This window comes from Dermacentor silvarum, chromosome 5 (genome assembly GCF_013339745.2).
Source record: "Dermacentor silvarum isolate Dsil-2018 chromosome 5, BIME_Dsil_1.4, whole genome shotgun sequence".
Lineage (NCBI taxonomy): Eukaryota > Metazoa > Arthropoda > Arachnida > Ixodida > Ixodidae > Dermacentor > Dermacentor silvarum.
Genome location: NC_051158.1, coordinates 174183523 through 174204995, shown reverse-complemented (window position 1 = coordinate 174204995; position 21473 = coordinate 174183523). Strand labels below are relative to the sequence as shown.

General features: G+C 45.0%; 1 protein-coding gene across 1 annotated transcript in view; it reads left to right on the top strand.

The window, feature by feature from the left end:
- Nucleotides 1–21473, top strand: part of LOC125945815 (MIF4G domain-containing protein-like) — a 48099-nt gene that overhangs the window by 16121 nt on the left and 10505 nt on the right. The window contains exons 2-3 of the mRNA XM_049668113.1: nt 10159–10294; nt 17527–17645. Of these exons, the coding sequence (XP_049524070.1) occupies nt 10159–10294; nt 17527–17645 (255 nt within the window). The remainder of the gene's footprint in view (nt 1–10158; nt 10295–17526; nt 17646–21473) is intronic.

The window sequence follows — 21473 nt, the reverse complement described above, 5'->3', positions numbered from 1 at the left end:
AGCTCTCTACTAATTTACTATCGCAATTGGTGCTTCGCCTTCCGGGTGAAACTGCGACAAAATGTTTTCTCTTCCCATTCACCTTGTTCGTCAGATTTGGCTCCTACTTATGAACAGCGGATCTGTTTTTAGTCGACCTTCGCTGTCTGTCCGGTGTCACGCAGGGCCCGTGACCAGGAAGGGATGAGAGCCGCCCCGGTAAAGGGCAGGTCACGTGACCAGCAGAGGAGGAGAGGCGTGCGGGGGGAGGAGGCGACCAATGAGAGGGCGCGCTGGGCGCTAGTTGCTGCCTCTTCTCGCCTCGCAACGTTTCAATATGATATAACTTCCTGTTGTAGATCTGTGTTTACTTGTGTTTACGCAATTGCACCACGTGCAACACATGCACATGTAAGACCCGTAACACTCTGTGTAACTAACACAGCTTCGCGGTTCGACCATCTTAATGGAGTGGAAGGGGCAGTGATGTTTTCGCGGTTTTCCCAAATAAAAACCCAGCGCAAAGGTAGCCGCGAATCACAGAAGGCACTCTACGATACAGAAAAGAAGACTTCCAGCACATATTCGCAAGTTAAAGAGAACACGGCAAATTCGCCGTGCCGTGGTTGCTTAGTGGCTATGGTGTTCGGCTGCTATGCTAAGCACGAGGTCATGGGATCGAATCCCGGCCATGGCGGCCGTATTTCGATCGGGACAAAATGAGATAAACACATGTGTACTTAGATTTAGGTGCAGGTTAAAGAACCCCAGGTGGCCTAACTTATTCCGTAGTACCCCACAACGGCGTGCCTCATAATTAGATAGTGGTTTTGGCACTAAAACCCCATAATTTATTTTAGAACATGGCAAGCCCTGTATTGCTGCCCGAGGGAACCATTTTCAAGGTGATAGTGTTTGAATTCACATATTTAAATTACTTTCTTCTACACAGAGCCTCTGTAGAAACTTTTTGATACAACCTCACACATCTCGACGATCGATGAGCGTGGTAGAGTGTTAATTTTTTTTCTGGGCACTTCTGTCATTACTGAGTTAAATTCGTGACTCGCAGCTGTGCCACTGTCCGGACCTTCGCCGCCAACTTAACGTGGCAATATCAACCGCAGTGCGTGCGCATATACCAAATGACTACCGTGTCAGGGGCACTGATGAAAATTAGTACGGGAGCCCAATTCATCTGCCACTGCAGAAAGCAGGCTTCAGAGCTTAGCTCACAAACGGGTTTTCATTGCCCTAAATGAAAAGCACCTGTGATAATTGATCAGCTGTTTAAAGGGATCGAACCCCGTTTTACCGAATTCTGCAAATGCACTTCAAGTTATTATAGGCTATTTCAGAAATACTTTGCAACGAAAAGTACATCTCTGCGTCCAGCAGAAGCGGGGTTATTGGCAATCAAAAATCGCTTCTGATCCTCTTCGGGGTGCTCCCGCTTCTGCTTCAATGCGTTGCATTGCGACGGCTACAATGGAGCGAGCCGCGGCCCCAACACTCCACCTTCAGAACGTCACTATAGCGCGCAGCTCACATTTGATTTGAGACGTTCATGAACAGGTCACTACTTCCAAATTTGATCCCTACGACGCGCCAAACCCGTGTGCTATCCCTCAAAACTACGGTTGAGTTCACGGGGTCTCACAGTTGGCTGTGTTACACTGCACTGGACAGCTATATACGCGCGGCTTACTCGCACCGATTGGCAAGTAACACATTTACTTTCGAAACCAACTTTACGGTTATCAGACTATTTCCGAGCGTCGAACGAAATGTCGTCTTAACGTTCACTCGTAACTAACTTCGATCACGATGGCGGCACTCCTCGACGGTGTGCAACTCAGGAGGCAGAGGGTCTGTTGCAGTCGGGTGTTGGCACGCGGAGAGGCTCGCCACGCACCTGGAGCCACGTCACCCACACATACGACTCATAGTACGCGCTGGTTGAGCAAGACGTAGGGACCTCAGCGAGCGGGCTCCTTTTCTACGCTACGCAGCAGACGCAGCTGCCTGCAACTGTAGTGGCCAGATGTGGTGTGTACGCCAAGGGCCAGATTGCGCGCTCGCGCTCATGTTCTCCAGTCTGGGCGTGCTACGTCGTGCGGATTGGCTTTTTCCTGCTCCAGCTTGATGGACAGATAGTAGCTTCATCCAAATTGCGCACTTAGAAGCGCTGTCATTCGCTCAATACGAAGCGATGTCTGTGAAGGCGTCTAGCCAGGAGCTGCCAGGAGTGAGCGCGCGCTGACAAGCGTACGTGTGGTCTTACATAAAGCTTCGCCAGGTTCGAGGCTAGTTGACTGTTAAAAACTAATCGAAATTAGCGAGACCCAATGGCTACGATCTCATTAGGCAGTGCGGCCAATGTTTATTTCCTATGCGGGCGGCCGCGCCCTACTGTCAGCAGACGATAATCGGCTTCTTCCGGGAGTACGTTAATTCTTATCGAACTTCAATTCACGTTGCTATTGCCACAAACAACCTAGAAAGAAAGGAATGAGCAGCTTGACTAGGCCCATAAACCGGCACAAGGCAGCTGCGTACATTCAGGCATGAACGTACACGTTGGGGAAAACAACAACAAAACAAACACGGAATGTTGTTCAATCCGAATAAAACGCTAATTAGAGAATAATAACAGCTTTTGCAATAGTGTTTATATTTTTCGCACAGGATCTAGAGCAGGAATGCAAACAACAAAAATAATAGCCATTGAAACAGTGCAAACAATAAACCAGTTTCAAAGATTAAAAAAACACATTTTTATGTGTAAAGCTATTATGTTAAATCTTATATAGCAAACATTCGCAAGATTCCAGGTAGAGCAATTACGACGTAACATTGCGTAATCAAAAATAGATAACTTTTATAACTTTTTTGAACTAAATAACAAATCCATCAATACACCAGTTTAAAAGAACCATGTCTACATCAACTGTTATAGGTGTACAAACAGTATTTCATAATACAGAAAAAAAAGACGATAACTGAGGGACAATTATTTAACATTCCATTACCTGATAACAATAAAGTATAATTGTTTCCCTAAAAAATAAAAAGCTAAATTACTGCAAATTTACGAAGTGGCACTTCAATTCCTTAGAGGTTCGTATTTGTTTAATATCGCGGGCAGATTATGTTAAACAATGTAATTTAAATTTATTTCTAAATCTTGGCACTGTCCGGGATACAGAACTGCATGTACGTGTTCTGTTCCTTCGTCAGGAATGAAACGTTCGTAATAAAATATTTTAAGCTGTTAGAAGTAAAAAGAGGGGAGTATTTGATAAGCATACAAGTTATTTCCTCCTATAATACGGAAATTCTTAAATACTGAGATTCAGAAAAAAAAACATTCTGCGTTGCGGAGTAGTAGTCAAGACTAGCTATGTGACGAACCATTTTTATAAAGTGGTAATATTTTCGTAATCCTTCTTTTATTGGTAGCTGTCCCTACTAATGTGCAGTAATTGAGATGGGAAACACAGAGCAAAGTAAATCTGCATCTTGGCTCTGACCGGAAGAAGCGGTCGACAACGACAAAGCACGTCAATAACTATAGACATTGGTGACATGCCTGTCTTACTTAGCTGTGAAGTGAAAATTGAAACGCAGATTTTCGCTAACTTTAAGCCTTATTCACCGCCGCTCACATGCAAGCCATTTGACATGTACCGGGTGTTCTCTTTTGTTTTTACAAACAAAATAGCACCAAGAAGTGGGTGGCTGTTTCATGACCTACATGACACGCATGTCATGACATTCATGTCATCATTCCTCAGGGGTCCCTTTCGCCACGATTAAGAGACCTTAAGGCGAAAGCCTTAGTCATGCTCATGGCTATGACCATCAACTTCGACCATCAACTTCGACCATCAACTTTTAGGCGTTTCCTTCACTTAGTACCCCATTCAAACCCACTCCATTGATTTTTTGTGTTAAATCTTTTTTCGCAGAGTGATTGTCATTTTTGCTGAGTCATGCTCATGACTGACTTCTGCCGTCATCCTTTAGTGTTTCCTTCACCTAGTGCCGACCTCCGAAACCATTTCAGTTGTTTTTTAGTGTTAATCTCTTTTGTTGAGACATTGCATTTTTGCTGAGTTATGGTCATAACTATGACTTCTACCACCATTCTTTAGCGTTTCCTTCATTTAGTACCCACGTTCGAAGCCATTCTAGGGGTTTTGGAGTGTTAATAGTTTTTCGCTAAGTCATTGTCATTTTTGCTATCATGCTCCTTACTATGACTTCTGCCACCATCATTTAGTGTTTCCTTCACTTAATAGAAACGTCCGAACCCATTTCAGTGCTTTTTAGTGTTAATCTTCTTTCGCTGTGTCATTACTATTTTAGGCGGCTGTTTCACGATCACATGACACGCGTGTCATGACCTAATATTTTTGTTCGTCATACACTCTTGTCATACAATGCCAATTTTAGTGCCTTCCAAGTTAACGAGACGACCATGAGAGCACCAAGACGTAGGTGAATAGATAGATAGATAGATAGATAGATAGATAGATAGATAGATAGATAGATAGATAGATAGATAGATAGATAGATAGATAGATAGATAGATAGATAGATAGATAGATAGATAGATAGATAGATAGATAGATAGATAGATAGATAGATAGATAGATAGATAGATAGATAGATAGATAGATAGATAGATAGATAGATAGATAGATAGATAGATAGATAGATAGATAGATAGATAGATAGATAGATAGATAGATAGATAGATAGATAGATAGATACTGTCAAAGCGGCAAATGTTCGCCAAGAAATGGTTCGCATTTAAAACTCCCGATACAGCTTTCTGTTGCGCTATATGTGCTACATAAAAGTGTTTTCCCGAGCGTGAAAGAAGCCCGGGAATACAGACAAATAGCCTCATTAGGTAAACACTTATTTAGTGATTTTTAATTAGTGGATAATGCATTTCAATCTTTTTTTTGTGTAAGTAATGTCCGGCTCTTCAAGTAGACCAACCACCTCATGAACTAGAATTGTGCTATCTGCCACCGGCAACCTTTAAAAAATTTTGAAAGTGTTGGCTGAAACACCCTATTTAAGTAGTCTGCAATAGGTCATTAAGACCTTTTCAGTTAATAGCGCAATCCTGTGACTTTCTGTCGTATTCGTCCCTTCTTGCTTTTCCTAATCATGAGCGCACCGAACTTGTCCAGTCTGCATTTTGGCAACGTTTATGAAGGTAGGCCAATTTTTAATTAACTCTATCATGTATCACATGTATTCCTCACAGAATGACCTTACCGATGACACAAATTCAGAATGCGAACTAAAAAATGTCAAATCGGCTTTTTTTTTACGGAAGTGCATGTACGCAGGGTACGACGCAGGTAGCCTAATGTAGCTGACGCTGTGACACAGCTAGAACTAGCTTGTGTAGACGTCGAAAGGTTTAGCGCGAGATGCACATACATGCGTTTTAGGAAGTATCCTATCCTTGGATGCTTCCGTACTATTAGTGCGTAAGTGCATAATACGGTTTTTAATAACTGGTACTTAGGCCGGTAAGATGCAGTTCAGACAGCTATGGCAAGGTAATGTGTTGCGTTTAAGCTCCTCCAATTGTGTTCAAACAACGCTGGCCTTTCTTGAGGTTTCCGTCGCGAAAAACGTCGTTCAGTTTCCCGAACATGGTACTGGAATCTACAGAACGCCGTTTCCCAAGTAATCAGAGCAATGTTGTTCTAGCTACAGCGCCACAAGCTACACGGGGGAGCAGGCAGCCGCCATGTAAACCAACCACCGACGAAGCGCCGGTATACAGTGCCTAGAATATACTGGCCAGTGTATTCTAGGCACTATAGCCGGTATGATGGCCGAGGCAAACTGCCCCATAAACTGCGCGGTCTTAGTTGCGCCGGCTGGCAGAAGTTGACGCTTAGTGTGCACTAAACCCAGACCACATAGCTGCTCAGGAGGAGCGCCAGTGCTAGCGTGCGCAGCGCTTAAGCCAGTAGCGCAAGCCAGAACACTGGGCTCACTCCGCTGCCGAGCCGATTGAACGGAAGTCTACGGTGCGTCCATATGGCTTCGTTGTTTTTGCAGCCAAACGCGGTACGTGCCCTGGAGACCTTTGACAGTTCACAGGAAGTGTCGTCTTAAACGCGTCTCGAGTGTCCGCAATAATAGACAGTTTTAGTTTAGCGTTAGCGTAATAGCGGGGTTACGGAAAATAGCGTTACCGTTCCGCAAACGTACTTTGCAGAAAGAGAGTTTTAGTATAGCGTGATAGCGTAGTTTACGTGCGGGACGCTATTCCATTACGCTTTGAATTTCGCATACATAGGGCACCTAAGTCTACGTGTGTGTGCGTCCGGAAAGTGCGAGAGGCAGCGCAGTGGAAGCCAGGAGCGCGTTGTATTTTTACTTCACATGTCCGTCGATCTGCAGTGAAACAGACAAGCGTCTTCCTTGTTGCGCCCTTCTAAAACCATGCATCCGTACCAACTCGCCCAATTGTCAGTGCTACTCAAGCAGTACAAGCTGTCTACCATAGCCTCCGAAATCCTCGCATCTCAGAGGCCATATGCCGTCGTCGCGCCTATCTCCCGACTTTATCGACAGGTGGCGCTCACATCTCGAAGAAAAAGAGACAAAGGCGCCCCAAAAAGATTCTGGAACCATATAACAGCACTCGGAGCTCCAACTAGAAGCTCCAACTAGAAACTCGCAAACGGCTATAAGGGATGAAGACGGTAACATCTATGAAGGCGATGATGCGCTGCGGTACATCACAGACGTTATCAGGCATAACTTCGGTACGAGAAAAAGCGTACTTCAAACAACAGATCCAGCAACAACAGAGAGACTTGAGAGATCAAAATTCAGCATATAAAGCTTTTATTGGAAAAAGGCAGCAGAAAATGTCCCTAACAACACGGCAGCAGGACCCGATGAAATCCCAATACAGCTAATCAAAAACCTCGGTCCAAAAAGCAAGGCACTGCTGACTAATGTCATAGAGCAAGTGATTAGAACAAAGAATATTCCCGTTGGATGGCGTGAAAGCAAGATGAATCTCATCTACAAAGGCAAAGGAGATAAGGATAAGACGAGCTCGTACAGGCCAGTTACAGTAACGTCGGTGATATATAGAATGGCAATGCAAGCCATAAAATTAGAACTGTCGAAGTGGGTGGAGGAAAACGGTGTATTGGGGGAACTACAGAATGGGTTCAGGCCAGGCAGACGCTTAGAAGACAATATGTTTGTACTAACTCAGTGCATAGAGATTTCAGTAGCTCAGAAAAAACCTTTATGGGTAGCATTTCTAGATATTAAAGGAGCTTATGACAACGTAGACAGGGAATTGTTGTGGGATATTCTTCAATACGAAGGCATAGATGACGATTTCGTGGAGCTGCTGAGGGAGATATATCGAGACAACCAAGTACAAGTGGCATGGGAAGGCCGAAAAGGAAATGAAATGGTGGGAATTCACCAAGGATTGAAGCAAGGATGCCCTCTGTCACCATTGTTGTTCACGCTTTACGTCAAGGGCATAGAACGACGACTGGAAAACAGCGAATTAGGTTTTGATTTATCCTACATGCGTAATGGACAAATGGTGCAACAGAAGGTCCCTGGATTGCTGTACGCAGACGACATTGTGCTACTAGCGGACAATAAAAAAGATTTACAGATACTTGCGAATATCTGTGGGAACGCAGCGACAAATCTAGGCCTTAAGTTTAGCACAGAGAAATCAGGGATTATGATCTTTAATGAACACACGAGTAACTTCGTGGTGTCAATTCAACAGCAAGTAATACCCATAGTGAAGCAATATAAGTACCTCGGCGTACACATAAACGAAGGAAAGAATTACTCAAGCAACCACCAAGATAATCTGAAAATAAAGGGGAAGCGGAATGCAGCATTAATGAAACACAGAGCACTGTGGGGCCACAATAAGTATGAGGTGGTGCGTGGAATCTGGAAAGGAGTAATGGTGCCAGAGCTAACATTCGCAAATGCCATTATATGCTTAAAATCGGATATATTGGCGGGTTTGGAAGGTAACCAAAGATCAGTAGGCCGGTTGGCTTTGGGAGCACACGGTAATACGACAAATGAGGCAGTGCATGGAGACATGGGTTGGGCCTCTTTTGAAGTCAGAGAAGCACAAAGCAAAATTACTTTTAAAGAAAGGCTCAGGAACATGGATGAAAATAAATGGGCGGCTAAAGTGCACAAGTATCTCTACATGAAAAGCGTGGACACAGAATGGAGGAAGAGGTCAAGGAAGTTGGCAACCAAGTAGAGGATAATAGAAACTGTAAATAGACAACCAGGGGTCATCAGAAAGAAATTGAGAGAAATAGAGACCGTGAATTGGATGCAAAGAATGGAAACGAAAAGGACAATGGAGATTTACAAGAATGAGAAGAAAGAAATTAGAAGGGAAAATCTGTACGATAACACAAAGGGCAGTGCCTTGCTATTTGAGGCTCGAGCCGGTTGCATAAGGACGAAAACATATCGGAACAAATATTCGGAACTAGATGAGACATGTGTATGCTGCAGTAAAGATCCAGAGACCACTCTGCACATCCTAATGGAATGCGACGGGATCCACCCAGCGAGAACCGTAGGTAACGTGCAACTCCCAGAAGCGCTTGGGTTTAAAGTGGAAGGAAACATAAACAGATCAGCCGTAGAGATCAGCAAGAGACGATTAGAGTACTGGTGGAAAAAAAGCAGGGCAAAGATGGATACGACCTGATCTCTTAAAATCATAGGCAGTGGTACAAGCTAAATTTTTGAAAAAGAAAGATAATGAGAGGGGGGGGGGGGGGTATACAAAAATGCTAGATAAAGAACATGTGTAGTATACCTGATTAAATCAAGCAGGCTAGGTGACTATTTGTCGCCACCCCGTTTCAAAGGGGATGCCATTAAATCATCATCAAATCATCATCAAATTTCTTTCGTTAGGCTTAGGCGCGTTCGAAACGAGAAGCGATCTCGAAAACTCCCCTAAATTATCCATAAAAACATATTGTCGATCCTGCCTGAAGGTAAGCGAAAGCCATTTACGCAGTCAATTCCTACCAACGAAGTGAATTATTCAACAGCAACTCCAAATTCAGTTCGAAGCGGGCGGCCGGGACCGCCGCCATGTTTTACGTACACTACGTAAACACGCTAACACGGTAACGTTAACTCTGAGAAATAGCGTGCGCACGGTAAACGGTATGGCTCGTTTAGCGTTCTGCGCATGCGCATTTCGATCCCGCTATTCCGGTACGCCCGCTATTCCGGTAACTACGCTAAACTGAAACTGTCTAATAACGCATTCTCTCCTGCCAGTAACTCTACAATTCCATTTGAGACCTCTTCTGTGTTGGCTGTTGGTGGGCTTCTGTTGTTGGAAGGGAAGCATAGGAAACGACGAATGCGGTACCAGGCGGGTAATGGAAGCTTGCCGCTTCTACGCCTTCTTGACTATTACTGAGATGGTTTCACGTACATGCTTTGAGCAGATGCCAAATGAAATAATATTTTGGGCTTTTACGTGCCAAAACCACGATTTGATTATGAGGCACGCCGTAGTGGCGGACTTGGGGTTAATTTTGACCACCTGGGGTTCTGTAACGTGCACCCAATGCACGGTGCACGGGTGTTTTTGCATTTAACCCCCATCGAAATGCGGCCGCCGCCACCGCGGTTCGATCCCACAACTTCGGCCTTAGCAAAGCAACACCGAAGTCATTACACCGCCACGGCGAGTAGCAGCTGCCAGTACAGACGGAAGAAGGTCCTATGAATAAAACGGCGCTTCCACATTGTTGCGCGAACGAGACAATCTCTTGCGCAAATTTTCTTTTTAGATGAACTAAATTTAGGAAATGTCCTGGCGTACACAGTTACCATGTAATGGGTGCCCGTTGAGCTCGTATTTAAAATTGTCTAGAGACGCACTTGCGTGATTTTGTCATCTAATGTTTTAGTACAGCTTGTTTCGTTCGTTTTATGCTTCCTACGTTGATTAACGGTTCTCCTGAAATCCTATTCATATTCATTTCCCTTTTAAACTTACCATCCTTTCCCACTTCTGTCACCACTGTCAGAAAGTCATTACACGGAGTACGCTTGCTTCATTCTCTTTCTTCTCTCCTCCAGACTGTTTCCACACTGCCATCCCCCACAGAGCGCCAGGAGGCGGCTGCAGGCAGCGGCCTAATTTGCTCCGGAGCCATTGCGTGGAGCAAAAAACAGCCTGCTGTCTACCGGGAGATCGTTGAAAAAGCGATACAGGGTAACATTTCAGAGACACGCAGTTTACAAAATACTTGGCAAATGATAACTAATCAGATCAAACCTGACATCAAAAACAGCGAACCTGTTTAAGCCAATTCTCAAATCCGTCGGGAGTAAGTCAAGAAGCTGTACGCTTCATCCAGTGCATTTATTTCGCTCTGCCGAAGTCTCTTCATACACAACACTGCATCCCAGATTAGTTCAATTTTAGTTTTTAGTTTTTCAATAAAGCGTGTTACATTTGCGGTCAATTCTGTTACATTTGCAGTCAAATTCAAGGTGAAATGTCAACTCTGAAACTATGCGTTGTCCTGACAACCCCTCCAAAATCTGTGTCTTCTTTGTTTGTGTTTCCTGGATTAAGGACCAATCCGCAATAAATTTTACACGATCATGGAAACCACCCCGAGTGCCAAGGAATATAACTTTATCGGCGACTATAGAATGCTAACTTCTTAGCTTTCAATGCTGAATTAGCATGCTTTGTAGATGAATTTTTCTCCGACTTCTGGGCAAGATTTATTGGCGAAAAGGCGAATGATCACATCGAAAAATGCATTCCACTTCGTGTTGCCTTAAGCGGTCACCGTTGTTTAACATATGCCTGAAACGACTACAAAACAAGAAGAAACGCATCTTGAGTCAGTGAAAATTGCGTAAAACAGTTCCAAGATGGTCCGCTTACCTGACAATTGCCGCTGACTACAAACGTGCTCTCACTCGAGCTGAGCGCCCTTTTTTTCATGAAACATTTCCTCCTTAACCCGCCACTAATCATCGAAAATCTTGAATTATATTACTATGCCCGCAAAGAAATACAGACCTCAAATCTGGTAATGACAACATAGTTCCACGTTACCTTAGTTGCGTCATCTTGAACGATGCCTTTCCATAAGTTTTTTTCGGATATTGTTCATACTAGGGCACCTTACGCAGATTATAAGAACTTTCCGCTTACGCAAGGAGTAACAATCAACTCCGAAGGAATTCAAAAACTTACTGAAAGAGCTCAAGCTTCATCAGCTGCAGGTACTGACAGCATTATTTGTAATGTTATTGCGATAGCCATTATATGGACACTCCAAGCGAATTTCTGCCGATGGCGTCTGTGTCATTGTCGCCATCGCCGTGAGGTTCCGTATAAAGTCCAACGACGGTAAAATTGTCGCCGCGCGCCGTACGCTGTGTGCAGAGTGAAAGCGTACGAGGGTGAGCCTGCAATCGCGGCTCAATGTAGCGCACGCGAGGGAGGAAGACAGGCCGGAAGCGCACGGCCTTTCGCGTGCGAGGCACGGGGGCGAGGCGAGGGAGAGGGGGGTGCATTCTACTCCATCAGTTGCTCACAGGGCGGCCGCGCGGGCGCCGTATCTTGAAAGCGACCTGCCATGTGGCCGAAGTTCCCCCGCGTGGGCCTCATCTTCAAAGCGATCTGCGACGGGAACAAAGTGCATGCGCCGAGTGCCGGCAGCTTCGTATGCGCTGTGCTTTCGACGTTTAGTTCACGTTGAAGCGAGACGAGAGACAGCGCGAAGGTCCATTTGCCCGCTGCTGCTCGTGCGCTTTCTCACTGCGGCGTTTTCACAGCGAGCTTCCGGGTCATCGAGCGAGATATGTTCATGTTTACCTGTGCGCGTGTGACAATGTGCTTGTCTATTTATTTAGTAAACGAAGGCTTACAACTTTATACGGCCCATTAAACTACTATCCTTTCATCGCAATCAATGCTTTGCCTTTCGGGCGAAACTGCGAATTATTTTTAATTACTGTCATCTACTCTTATTGTAATCTTTTTATTTTCGCGGTGACTTCTATGTGCCACACTACCTGACGACTGGAAGGTGGGGCAGGTAGTTCCGGTGTATAAATCTTGTGACGTTTTTAACCCTATAACCAAAGGCCTATTCTTCTAATCCCCATTCTGTGCAAACTAATTGAACACGTGATCTCCACAACTTTAATAAGTTTCTTGGAAATCAACTCGCTCTTCTCACCTTGCCAACATTGTTTTCGCAAAAACCACTTCTATGAAACATAATACCTTTCACTCATGACTTATTTTCCTATTTATATTGCTCTTCAGGTGTTTATTGTTTATTTATTTACCTTGCGAAAGCTTTTCACACGATCTCACATTCATTGCTACTATTCAAACTCAGCCGACTTAATATATCAACACAAATAGTTTGAAATGAATTGAGTCATTTCTTGATTATAGAACCCAGCACGTGTATTTGGAACACCTCGGGTATTATTTTTCTAATTTACATTATTGACCTTTCCACTAACATTGCTTCATATACAGACTTTTTTTTGCAGATGACTGTGTTTCGTACAGAAAAATTTCTAGTGACTCAGACGTCTTCCGTATTCAAACCGACATTAACAAGATTTCCAATTGGTGCAATGTATGGCGTATGTCCCTGGATAATAAAAATGCAAAACTATGAGGATTACACGAAACACTAAACTACTGGAACCACCCACTTACTACCTCAATGGCTCGGCTATTTCTTTTGCCTTGTGTCACAAAACACGAAATTCATTGGCTATTTCTTTTGTTAATAAATACAAGAATCTTGGCATTAACATTACGAAAAATGTGACCTAAAATGCACACATCCAGTACATCTGCAACAATGCTAACCGTACACTGTGTTAACTTTTCCTAAACTTTCATTGTCCCTCTGTGCCACTAAAGCTTCTTCACTATAAGGCACTTGTACGGTCCAAGCTGGAGTACGCTCCATCCGTTAGGAACCCGCATACACTATCACTAGTTAAAGCTATCCAAGTCATTCAGGAAAGGTCTGTACCCTTTATCACAACTGATCCTTCTCGCATGTCGTGTAATACATGTATGAAGAAAAAGACATTAGGCCTCTATAATCTTTCCACTCGTCCTCTCGTGAATCGTCTGCCTTTTTCACAAGCTTTATTTGTTTTAAACGAGAACATAAAACAGTCTTTATACTGTTCCTAACTATGTATCTACGCATCTCGATCACCATGTGAAAGTTGGTATACCATCGTGCCGGACTAACGCGTACTCTGACTCGTTTATCCTGAAGACTAGTCAAGACTGGATCCACCTTCCCACTGCCATCGTCTCCACTATGGACCGAGACAATTTAAAATCCGCACTTACGCTCATCTTTTGTAATCTGTATTTGGTGAATGTATATGTATTATTACCACTCCTCCATGTAAAGCCTAAACTCCACTGAAAGCAAGTAAATAAATAAATAAATAGGCTAGACTCGTCCTGCCCAATTTTGTTAGTCTGCTCCTCTGCGAGTGGAGAGATGTGGCCGACCAGCATTTGGACGTTTATGACAATGCTGGCCATAAATTGGTCATGCTGGGCATAACGTCCTACTTTCTTAAAACCTCCCTGCAGACCACAGGTTCTTATCGCTATATTGGTGTTTACATATGCAGTGACTTATGGAAACATCACGTTGATTATATAATAGGTAAAGCGAACCAAACTTTAGGTTACTTGAAAAGAAACTTCTACCCTGCCCCGCTGTCACTACAACTGTTACTTAATACATCCTAGGTTCGGCCCCAACCAGAATACGGCTCGCCTGTCTGGGATGCGCATCAATCTACATTGATACAGGGCATTGAGGCAGTGAAAAATTGCTCCGCTCGCTTTATTTCAGCTAACTATAATCGCAGTGTCAGCGTCACAGAAATGAAAGCTACTCTTGGTCTTCCTTCCCTGGCCAACCGTAGAAAGCAGTCACGCATTTGTCTTTTAACACGAAGGTGTTTTATGCCGGGGTCCACCAAGACTTCACTGACGTATTTCCGTCACGGAAATACGTGACGTATTTCCGTCACGGAAATACGTCACACGAACATACACGAACATAATACAAAGAAAGAAACCAGAAGAAAAAGTTCCACAAACATGCAAAATTTGGAAATCGAACCCACGACCTCTCGGTCCGCGACGATAGATCGCCGAGCGTTTAACCCATTGCGCCACAAACGCATTTGTAGAGAGCTACACAGACGCGCCTTATATATCTAACACTCCTCCGTGTACCCGCGCTCTTGCTCGGGGCGGTGCCGCCGCCTACGAGCAGAAAAGAGAAGTACTGCATTATGACACTAACGCGCACCGACAGTGAACGCTTCGGTGGTCTCAGCACTACGACGCCTCGATGCCAGCATTCGAAGGGACGCTGGCATCAAGAAGTACTACCAACGCCACCTAGGTGGCGTTCACCGTACTCAGCACAGCGGAGCGTGGCCTCCGCAATTAGCTCTGAAAATGTTTCTGAAGTTGATCGCGGAGGCTGCAATTACGACGCGCTGTACGCGCTGATTTGACTCGGTGATGATTCAGTTACGTGCTTTGTCTTGCGCGTTGTATTAGTGTGTCAGTTACGTGCTTCGTCTTTCGCGTTGTGCTAGCGTGTGCAGCGTAGTGCAGCTTCCATATGCACGACGGTTGCTCATGGTCATCGACGTTGGTAGTCGTGATGGAGGAGACGTGCCACCAGGCGTCAGCGTGGGTGCATCAACGCCTAAGGGCGCTTTAGCCACAAAACACCAATAGACATTATATATCAATGTGCAATAAACATTACACTACTTCTGTGAAGACACGTTTCACTTTCGTGTTCTATACCGATTCCTATATAAGAGGGATCAACCACATTTTTTTCACAAAATGTACTACCACAAAACCGCTCATCGATCCTTGTTCATCCTACCAGTGCCATTTCGCTCATACCATCTTGATCATCCCCATAAGGTTAGCATACCATATTTTTCAACTACTGCAGGCTCGCAATCATTTGTCCCCAGAACCGCGAGGGACTGGAATCACTTACTTTCCTTCATAAAGGACATAGCTGATTCAACTGCCTTTAAAATACCCTATCAAACTTACTCTACTACCATACATTACTTCTCGTGTGTACTTTACGGCAGTATGTAATTATTCTGTATAATGCTTTGTGTAATTATTGTGTACAGTGCTTCGCTTTTTCTGTTATTATAATTTTGTGTGTTCACTTTTACTATGTATGCCACTCCCCTCTGTAATTTATTGATACCCTGAGGGCACTGGAAATAAATAAATGAATACCACGTGCTTAAGCTATCAAGCCACTTCGGTGGAAGCATTGATTTATGGGTTTTAGGAAGGAAGTTTTGCAAGCTTATATGACCAGGTTCAGAGCTCGCGCTTGATGGAGGATTAACTTCTCGAATCCTGCTCTAGCGGGTCTAAAGAGTGTCTCTGTAGACTAATAAGCGCAGTCGATGACTGATACTGCGTGCCGTGTGAAGCAATGATTGGTCGCCCGCGAAGAATTTCAGCCGGCATATCAGAGAAAATGTGATGCCCACAGAAGCTTCATAAGCGTTGCCAATTTTTCTTGTCTCATCTGGCCACGGAGCAGTTTTCAAATGGTTTCCTCAATTTACATGTGCAGTAGAACAATGAAAGACGCGACAAAAGTGGTGGATGGTGCTATTGCGTTTATTCCGAGCAGCTCACGTGTACTGCGAATATGTCCTACAAAATGGCCTCGACACAGAGGTGATATAGAACTGTAAATTTTCTGCCTTCATATTTATGAGATCACAATGACGCGGAGCGTTGTTGTTCCGGTGAGAATTCAACAGACGTGAGCTTAGCGTTCTTTCCGTTTCTCCATGTAAACAATCTGCTACTGCAGAACAAATTGAGCTAGAGCTTTTAAATAAAGGTTTATTAATTTTGAGCTCTTTCATTTTTAATGGCTGTTTAAAGGGACACTAATGGCAAGTATTAAATAAAGCTGAAGTGATAGATTAGTGCTCAATACTCTCTAAGGCGTCAGTATTATAGCGAACAAAGCTATATATAGCAATCGAGAAATTCAGTTCAGCCCAGGACACGATAAGAGACTCCCCCGGGATATTCCAGTACTTACCCGATGGCCAAGGCACTCCTCATTTATATTTTGTCACTAGTATTCAACCACTTGTTATAAAAACATCATTGTATTGCATTAAAAGACAAAAGAAAATGCAATTTGTCCATTTTTATTTTATTTTTACAAAAAACGAACTCATTGACTATTGAGAACAAAGCGGGCGGTCGAAAGGTTTAGTTTTCGCTCGACTCTGCGGCGCCCGCGCTTTCGCGTTTCAGTAGTTTCGTTATCCCGTAGTGCTGCGCTGGTTTTGCTGGCTCGCGAAACCCGCACGAACTGCAAGTGGCAGATAATTCCACTTGCATGTGATGTCACAGGATGCCCGAACGGTCCACGCCACTTGACCAAAAGCAGCTGCAGCAGCGAATCCACTGCTCTGCCTTGGCTCTGTTTCACCATGGCTGCGCGTTTGCATTTTGTGCAAAAAACCCTACCACCATTTGTCGGCCACCGTTTTACTCACCCACGGAACCAAGGGCGGTGATTGTGTATGCAACGTCACCATTGCCCGGTTGAGTGGCGGGATATTTGAATTGCGATAAAGGTATTCGGACCCTTCGGATGCAATTTTCTCGTGAACTAAGTTTGTTCTTGGCACAAGACAAGCCTTGTGAGGTTTCTGGAATGGTATTTAACCATTCCACGTCGACTTAGTATTTGCCTTTAGTGTCTCGTTAAGCTCCAATGAGCAATGCCGTCACGTTTGTGTATTCACGCATGTAATCGCACCTCCTTGTTTCATTCGAACTTTACATGAGAGATCACTTATCCTTGTGTAAGTAAATGTGTCTCCTTTCAAATAGAAAAGTCGCATCTCGCTGTTCGCGTCATAAGCGTTGCGCATGCGCACGCGAGAGCAGAGGTGTTTCTTTAAGGCGTCCCTTTGGATGCGCTGATCCATCTAGCGGAGGCGCCGTGAAGTACGCGTGTGTCACGTGTTTAAATACAATATTCTCATTGGTTAACTTTCTTTCTAATATGAGATTTTCTGGATATATATATGCCGTGGGTTTGATTCTGCCCTGCACCTCAGAACTTTTAAAGGATGCCCACTTAACTCAGTGGCGCATAGCCTGGCACCGAAGTTGTCGTGAGAGAGGTTCAGTGAACAAAAACGGCACACACTCACTGGTGCATACCTAATGAGGCGAGTTGGCTTGAATGAGTTCAGCTACAAAGCATACCCCAAACCGGACCAAGTCCCAAAAGAATGCTAATCACATTATGAACCCGTGAAATTTTTCGCGTAGACAATTTGCTACCTGACGCGACCCTCTTGTCCTGTGCGCAGACCCGGCTGCAGTGCGCGGCATTCAGTGGATGGAACTGGCCCGAGCTTGCTGCGACAGCGTCGTCGAAAGCAATGAAAACGCAGGAACGGTGGCCACGTTCTGCGTCTTTTTTAGTCAGGTAGGTTATCTAATTGATTATTCTACTACGCCCACAGCATGTAGATGATCCGCTTTAACACATGGTATAATACCGGCTGACATCGCATATCGCCAGGAATTTAACCTCATGCGTACGCAAATTTAAGAAACATGCGAGTGGCACCAATAACGATCCGTGGTAAAGGCTGGGAAAAAAATACATTTTGCAATAGCACATAGAAACTCATTTCACAGATACGGATGATAAAGATACTGAGGCGGTAAGCATTTCAAATATACACACGACATACTAGCGTAATAACTGTATCTGATACCATACTCGCTATTTGTAATATTTCGAGTCAAGGATTTACGTGCCAAAACCATCATTTGATTATGACCCGCCGTGGTTGCTCAGTGGTTATGGTGTAGGGCTGCTGAGCACGAGGTCGAGGAATCGAATACCGGCCATGGCAGCCGCATTCGATGGGTGCGAAATGCAGAAAACACCCGTGTACTTAGATTTAGGTGCACGTTAAAGAACCCCAGGTGGTAAAAATTAGTCCGGAGTCCCCCACTACGGCGTGCCTCATAATCAGATCGGGGTTTTGGCACGTACAACCCCATAATTTTCTTTAAATTTGATTACAACGCAGGCCGTAGTGGTAGGCTCCAGTTTAATTTTGACCACCAAGGCATTATTAACGTGCCCCCAATGCACGGGACACACGGGTTTTTGCACTTCGCCCCCATCGAAATGCGGCGGCCGCGGTCGGGATTTGATCCCGCGACCTCGTGTTTAGCAGCGCCACACCATAGCCGCTACGCCACCGCGGCAGGTGCTATTTGTATCATGATTTCAATGTCTTCGTGTGTGTTAAGGATACGTGGTTTTTAAAATATACATAGTGTTGTATGCCTTTCATAAATCGAGCCTGGTTGGCAAAAACATGGAATGTTCGCAATAATATTAAGAGCTCGCGCACCCTTATGAGAGTAAAGGTGGAGATTTTTTACTTACAGCGAAGCTGTATACCTCTACCAGCCAAGGAACTTTTCGGGTCGTTGGCGTAAGCAAAAAACACCATACCCCATACCAGCTGTGCGATAGCTTCTCCGATCTGGGAGAGAGGGAAAGCATAGTATAAAAACACGCTTAAGCTTCGCCTTTAAGAGTGGAACGCGATAGCGTACCGGGACTTGTTCGCATCGCATTTTTCTTTGAGTCGATTCCACGGCAGCACAGAACGTTGGAAACCAAGCTTACAAAGACCAAGGTTACACCGATCCTGTTAAAGTCGGCTTCACTTTTAAACAGAAAAGCATTGCTGGGAAGACGTCTTTGCAGGGGCAATATAAGTTGTCTTATAATAAAATGTGAAGGCCTTAGGACATTTTGTTATTATTTTATGAATTGTTTGCTATTGCGCCGACGCGCGCGCGTGTCCAAAACTCATTAGTGAGGTCAAGTCCTAATTTGAACTGCCGAGGACGCGACCGCCATCTGCATAAGATTTTCGCAAGTAGCATACCTGAGCGCGCCGCTATCGGTATGGTAGAAACAAGTTTTTTTTTTCTTTTTCAACCTCCTCAGGTATAAATGCTGGCAAAATGGGTTTTAGTTTGTTTCCTCGTAACATAATTATGTTTTCTTGAACATTCAAACAACAGTCTGACGCCACCATGTCTGTAAGTTGTGGTCAAGTCATACTTTACCATTTTACAGCCTAAGCTGTTATTGGCTCATTCCAATAGCCGTTCCGTTACGCGACGTCGCCGCCACCGCCGCCGTTGGATGCCCGACCCTCCGCCAGTATGGTGGTGCCACCTAGTTAAGGTGCCTGCAAACGCAGCGTGCGCAGGCGCAAACGACCAGATGCGATTCAAACGAGGCGCCTCTTTCTTCCTTCATAATCACCATATATAATCAACGCCATTCCGATGTGAGATGTGCGCCACGTATTCTGGATACCTCTTCGGTACACGTTATGGCGCCTCCTCGCAAGGTACGAACCGCTGCTGAAGAAGCGAATCGTAGAGCTACGTCCGCGGCTACAACCAGGCATCATCGGGATCAGTAGACTGCTGTGCAGAGAGCATTACAAACCGCAGCTCGCCGTCGACGCCGGGCGGACAGTTCAGATCTTTCTCGTCAGAACGCGGCGAAGAGACTTTGCCACGAAGACCCTGTTGTGCGTGGTGCCGAAATCGGAGCTACTCTTGAGCCGCTCCACTAGCTTACGCTGTGACTGTGCTACGTGTGCCGCGCAGCCCTGTGACTTTTTTCTGATGGATTCCACTGTGAGAAGTTCAGTTTTTGTTCACTAACATCTTGCACCACGCGGAGGGCCTGCACGGTCAGGGTGGTTCGGAAAGATTTTCTTCTGCACAACACATTGCGTCAGGCGGAGGGCCTGCACGGTCGGGGTGGTTCGGGATGATTTTCTCCGCCACGGACGCCGACATCCACGCCGACACCGGATTTTCTGCGACACGGGGCCCTTAACGACGTTAAAATAGCATCGCGCAGCATAGCGAATGCGAGGTAGAGAGTGAGGCAGACGGTAGTTGGACGCGTAAAGCTGCTCCCGATGCCGACCGCGTTCGCGCCTAACGCGCCTGGTGTCCGTGACTGCAGCCAATGCCTCTGTCGGCGGCTCGGCAGGTTTCCACCAGAGAACTGGACACTAGTTGCTTCCAAAAGATTGAAGCGAGAGCTAGGGAAGCTGAAACCAAGCGTCGCAGAAGATAACATCCCGACTCGGACAGTTCCGACATCGTGGACAGTTCCACGAAGATAACATCCCGATTTTAGATTGAGTGAAATCGAGAGTTCGCGTAGGCGAAGAAATGAAGATCAGGAGGCTTTTGAACGTGGCCGGTTGAATTCATCGCGATACTACGCAGAACATCGCGAAGAAATCCTGAGCGCCAGGTGTGGTTTGCTACCACTTTACTAGGCTTTCCCCAGCTCCGCTGGTCTCTGGTGTTTGCGGTAGCAGAGCCACGCATAATTTTACAGCGAAACTGTATACCTCTACCAGCCAAGAAACTTTTCGTGCCGTCGTAAGCAAAAAGCGCCAGGCTACAAATTGAGTACAAACAGCATATCTCCTTTGAAATCAGGCATACAGCATAAAGCTCAGCACTCGTTTTCAAAAGAAAAATCACAAAACAGGCATCCAAACCACATGATGGATGATAAGGCGCGTGTGAACAATGAGAAGACCCTCCAACGCGTTCCGGTAAAGATTAGGTTTGCAGCTGCTTAAAGGGGTTGACGTCATTCAAAACTCTCGTGAAACCATGTGTCTCTGGTTTCACTCTTTGTAGAGCCACATGTGTGAATTCAATTAACGCACAATGGGTAATCGTTGTGGGTGTCGTTTACAGCGTTCCTTCTCCCACATGTGTTTCCCGGTAAATATTACGGTTGCGTAAGCTACTTCGAGTGGAAAAATACCCAACGGCATAGAAATCACGTACTGACATCACCAAGGTCTAGCAACTCATTCAGTTCATTCCAGGCTACCATGAGTAGACCACGGAAAGTAAAGACGCCAGAAGAACATCGTGGATATAATGTCGTTGAGAAGTACTAAGCCTTGCATGTATTGTATCAATATGAAAAGCTTGTGGCTTTTCATTGTAGATGTTCTTTTTTAAAGGGTGTGGTGAAGTACATTTCACTAGTCTCTGGTTTCACTCTTTGTAGAGCCACGTGTGTGAATTTAAGTGACGTCATAATGGGTAATCGTTGCGGGTGTCATTTAGAGCTTCTGCCCAACCACCTTCACAGTGTGGATTGGAGCCACAGTTTTTTCGACTACGTCATTTCATTCCTATCGATAAAACAATAACCACGCCG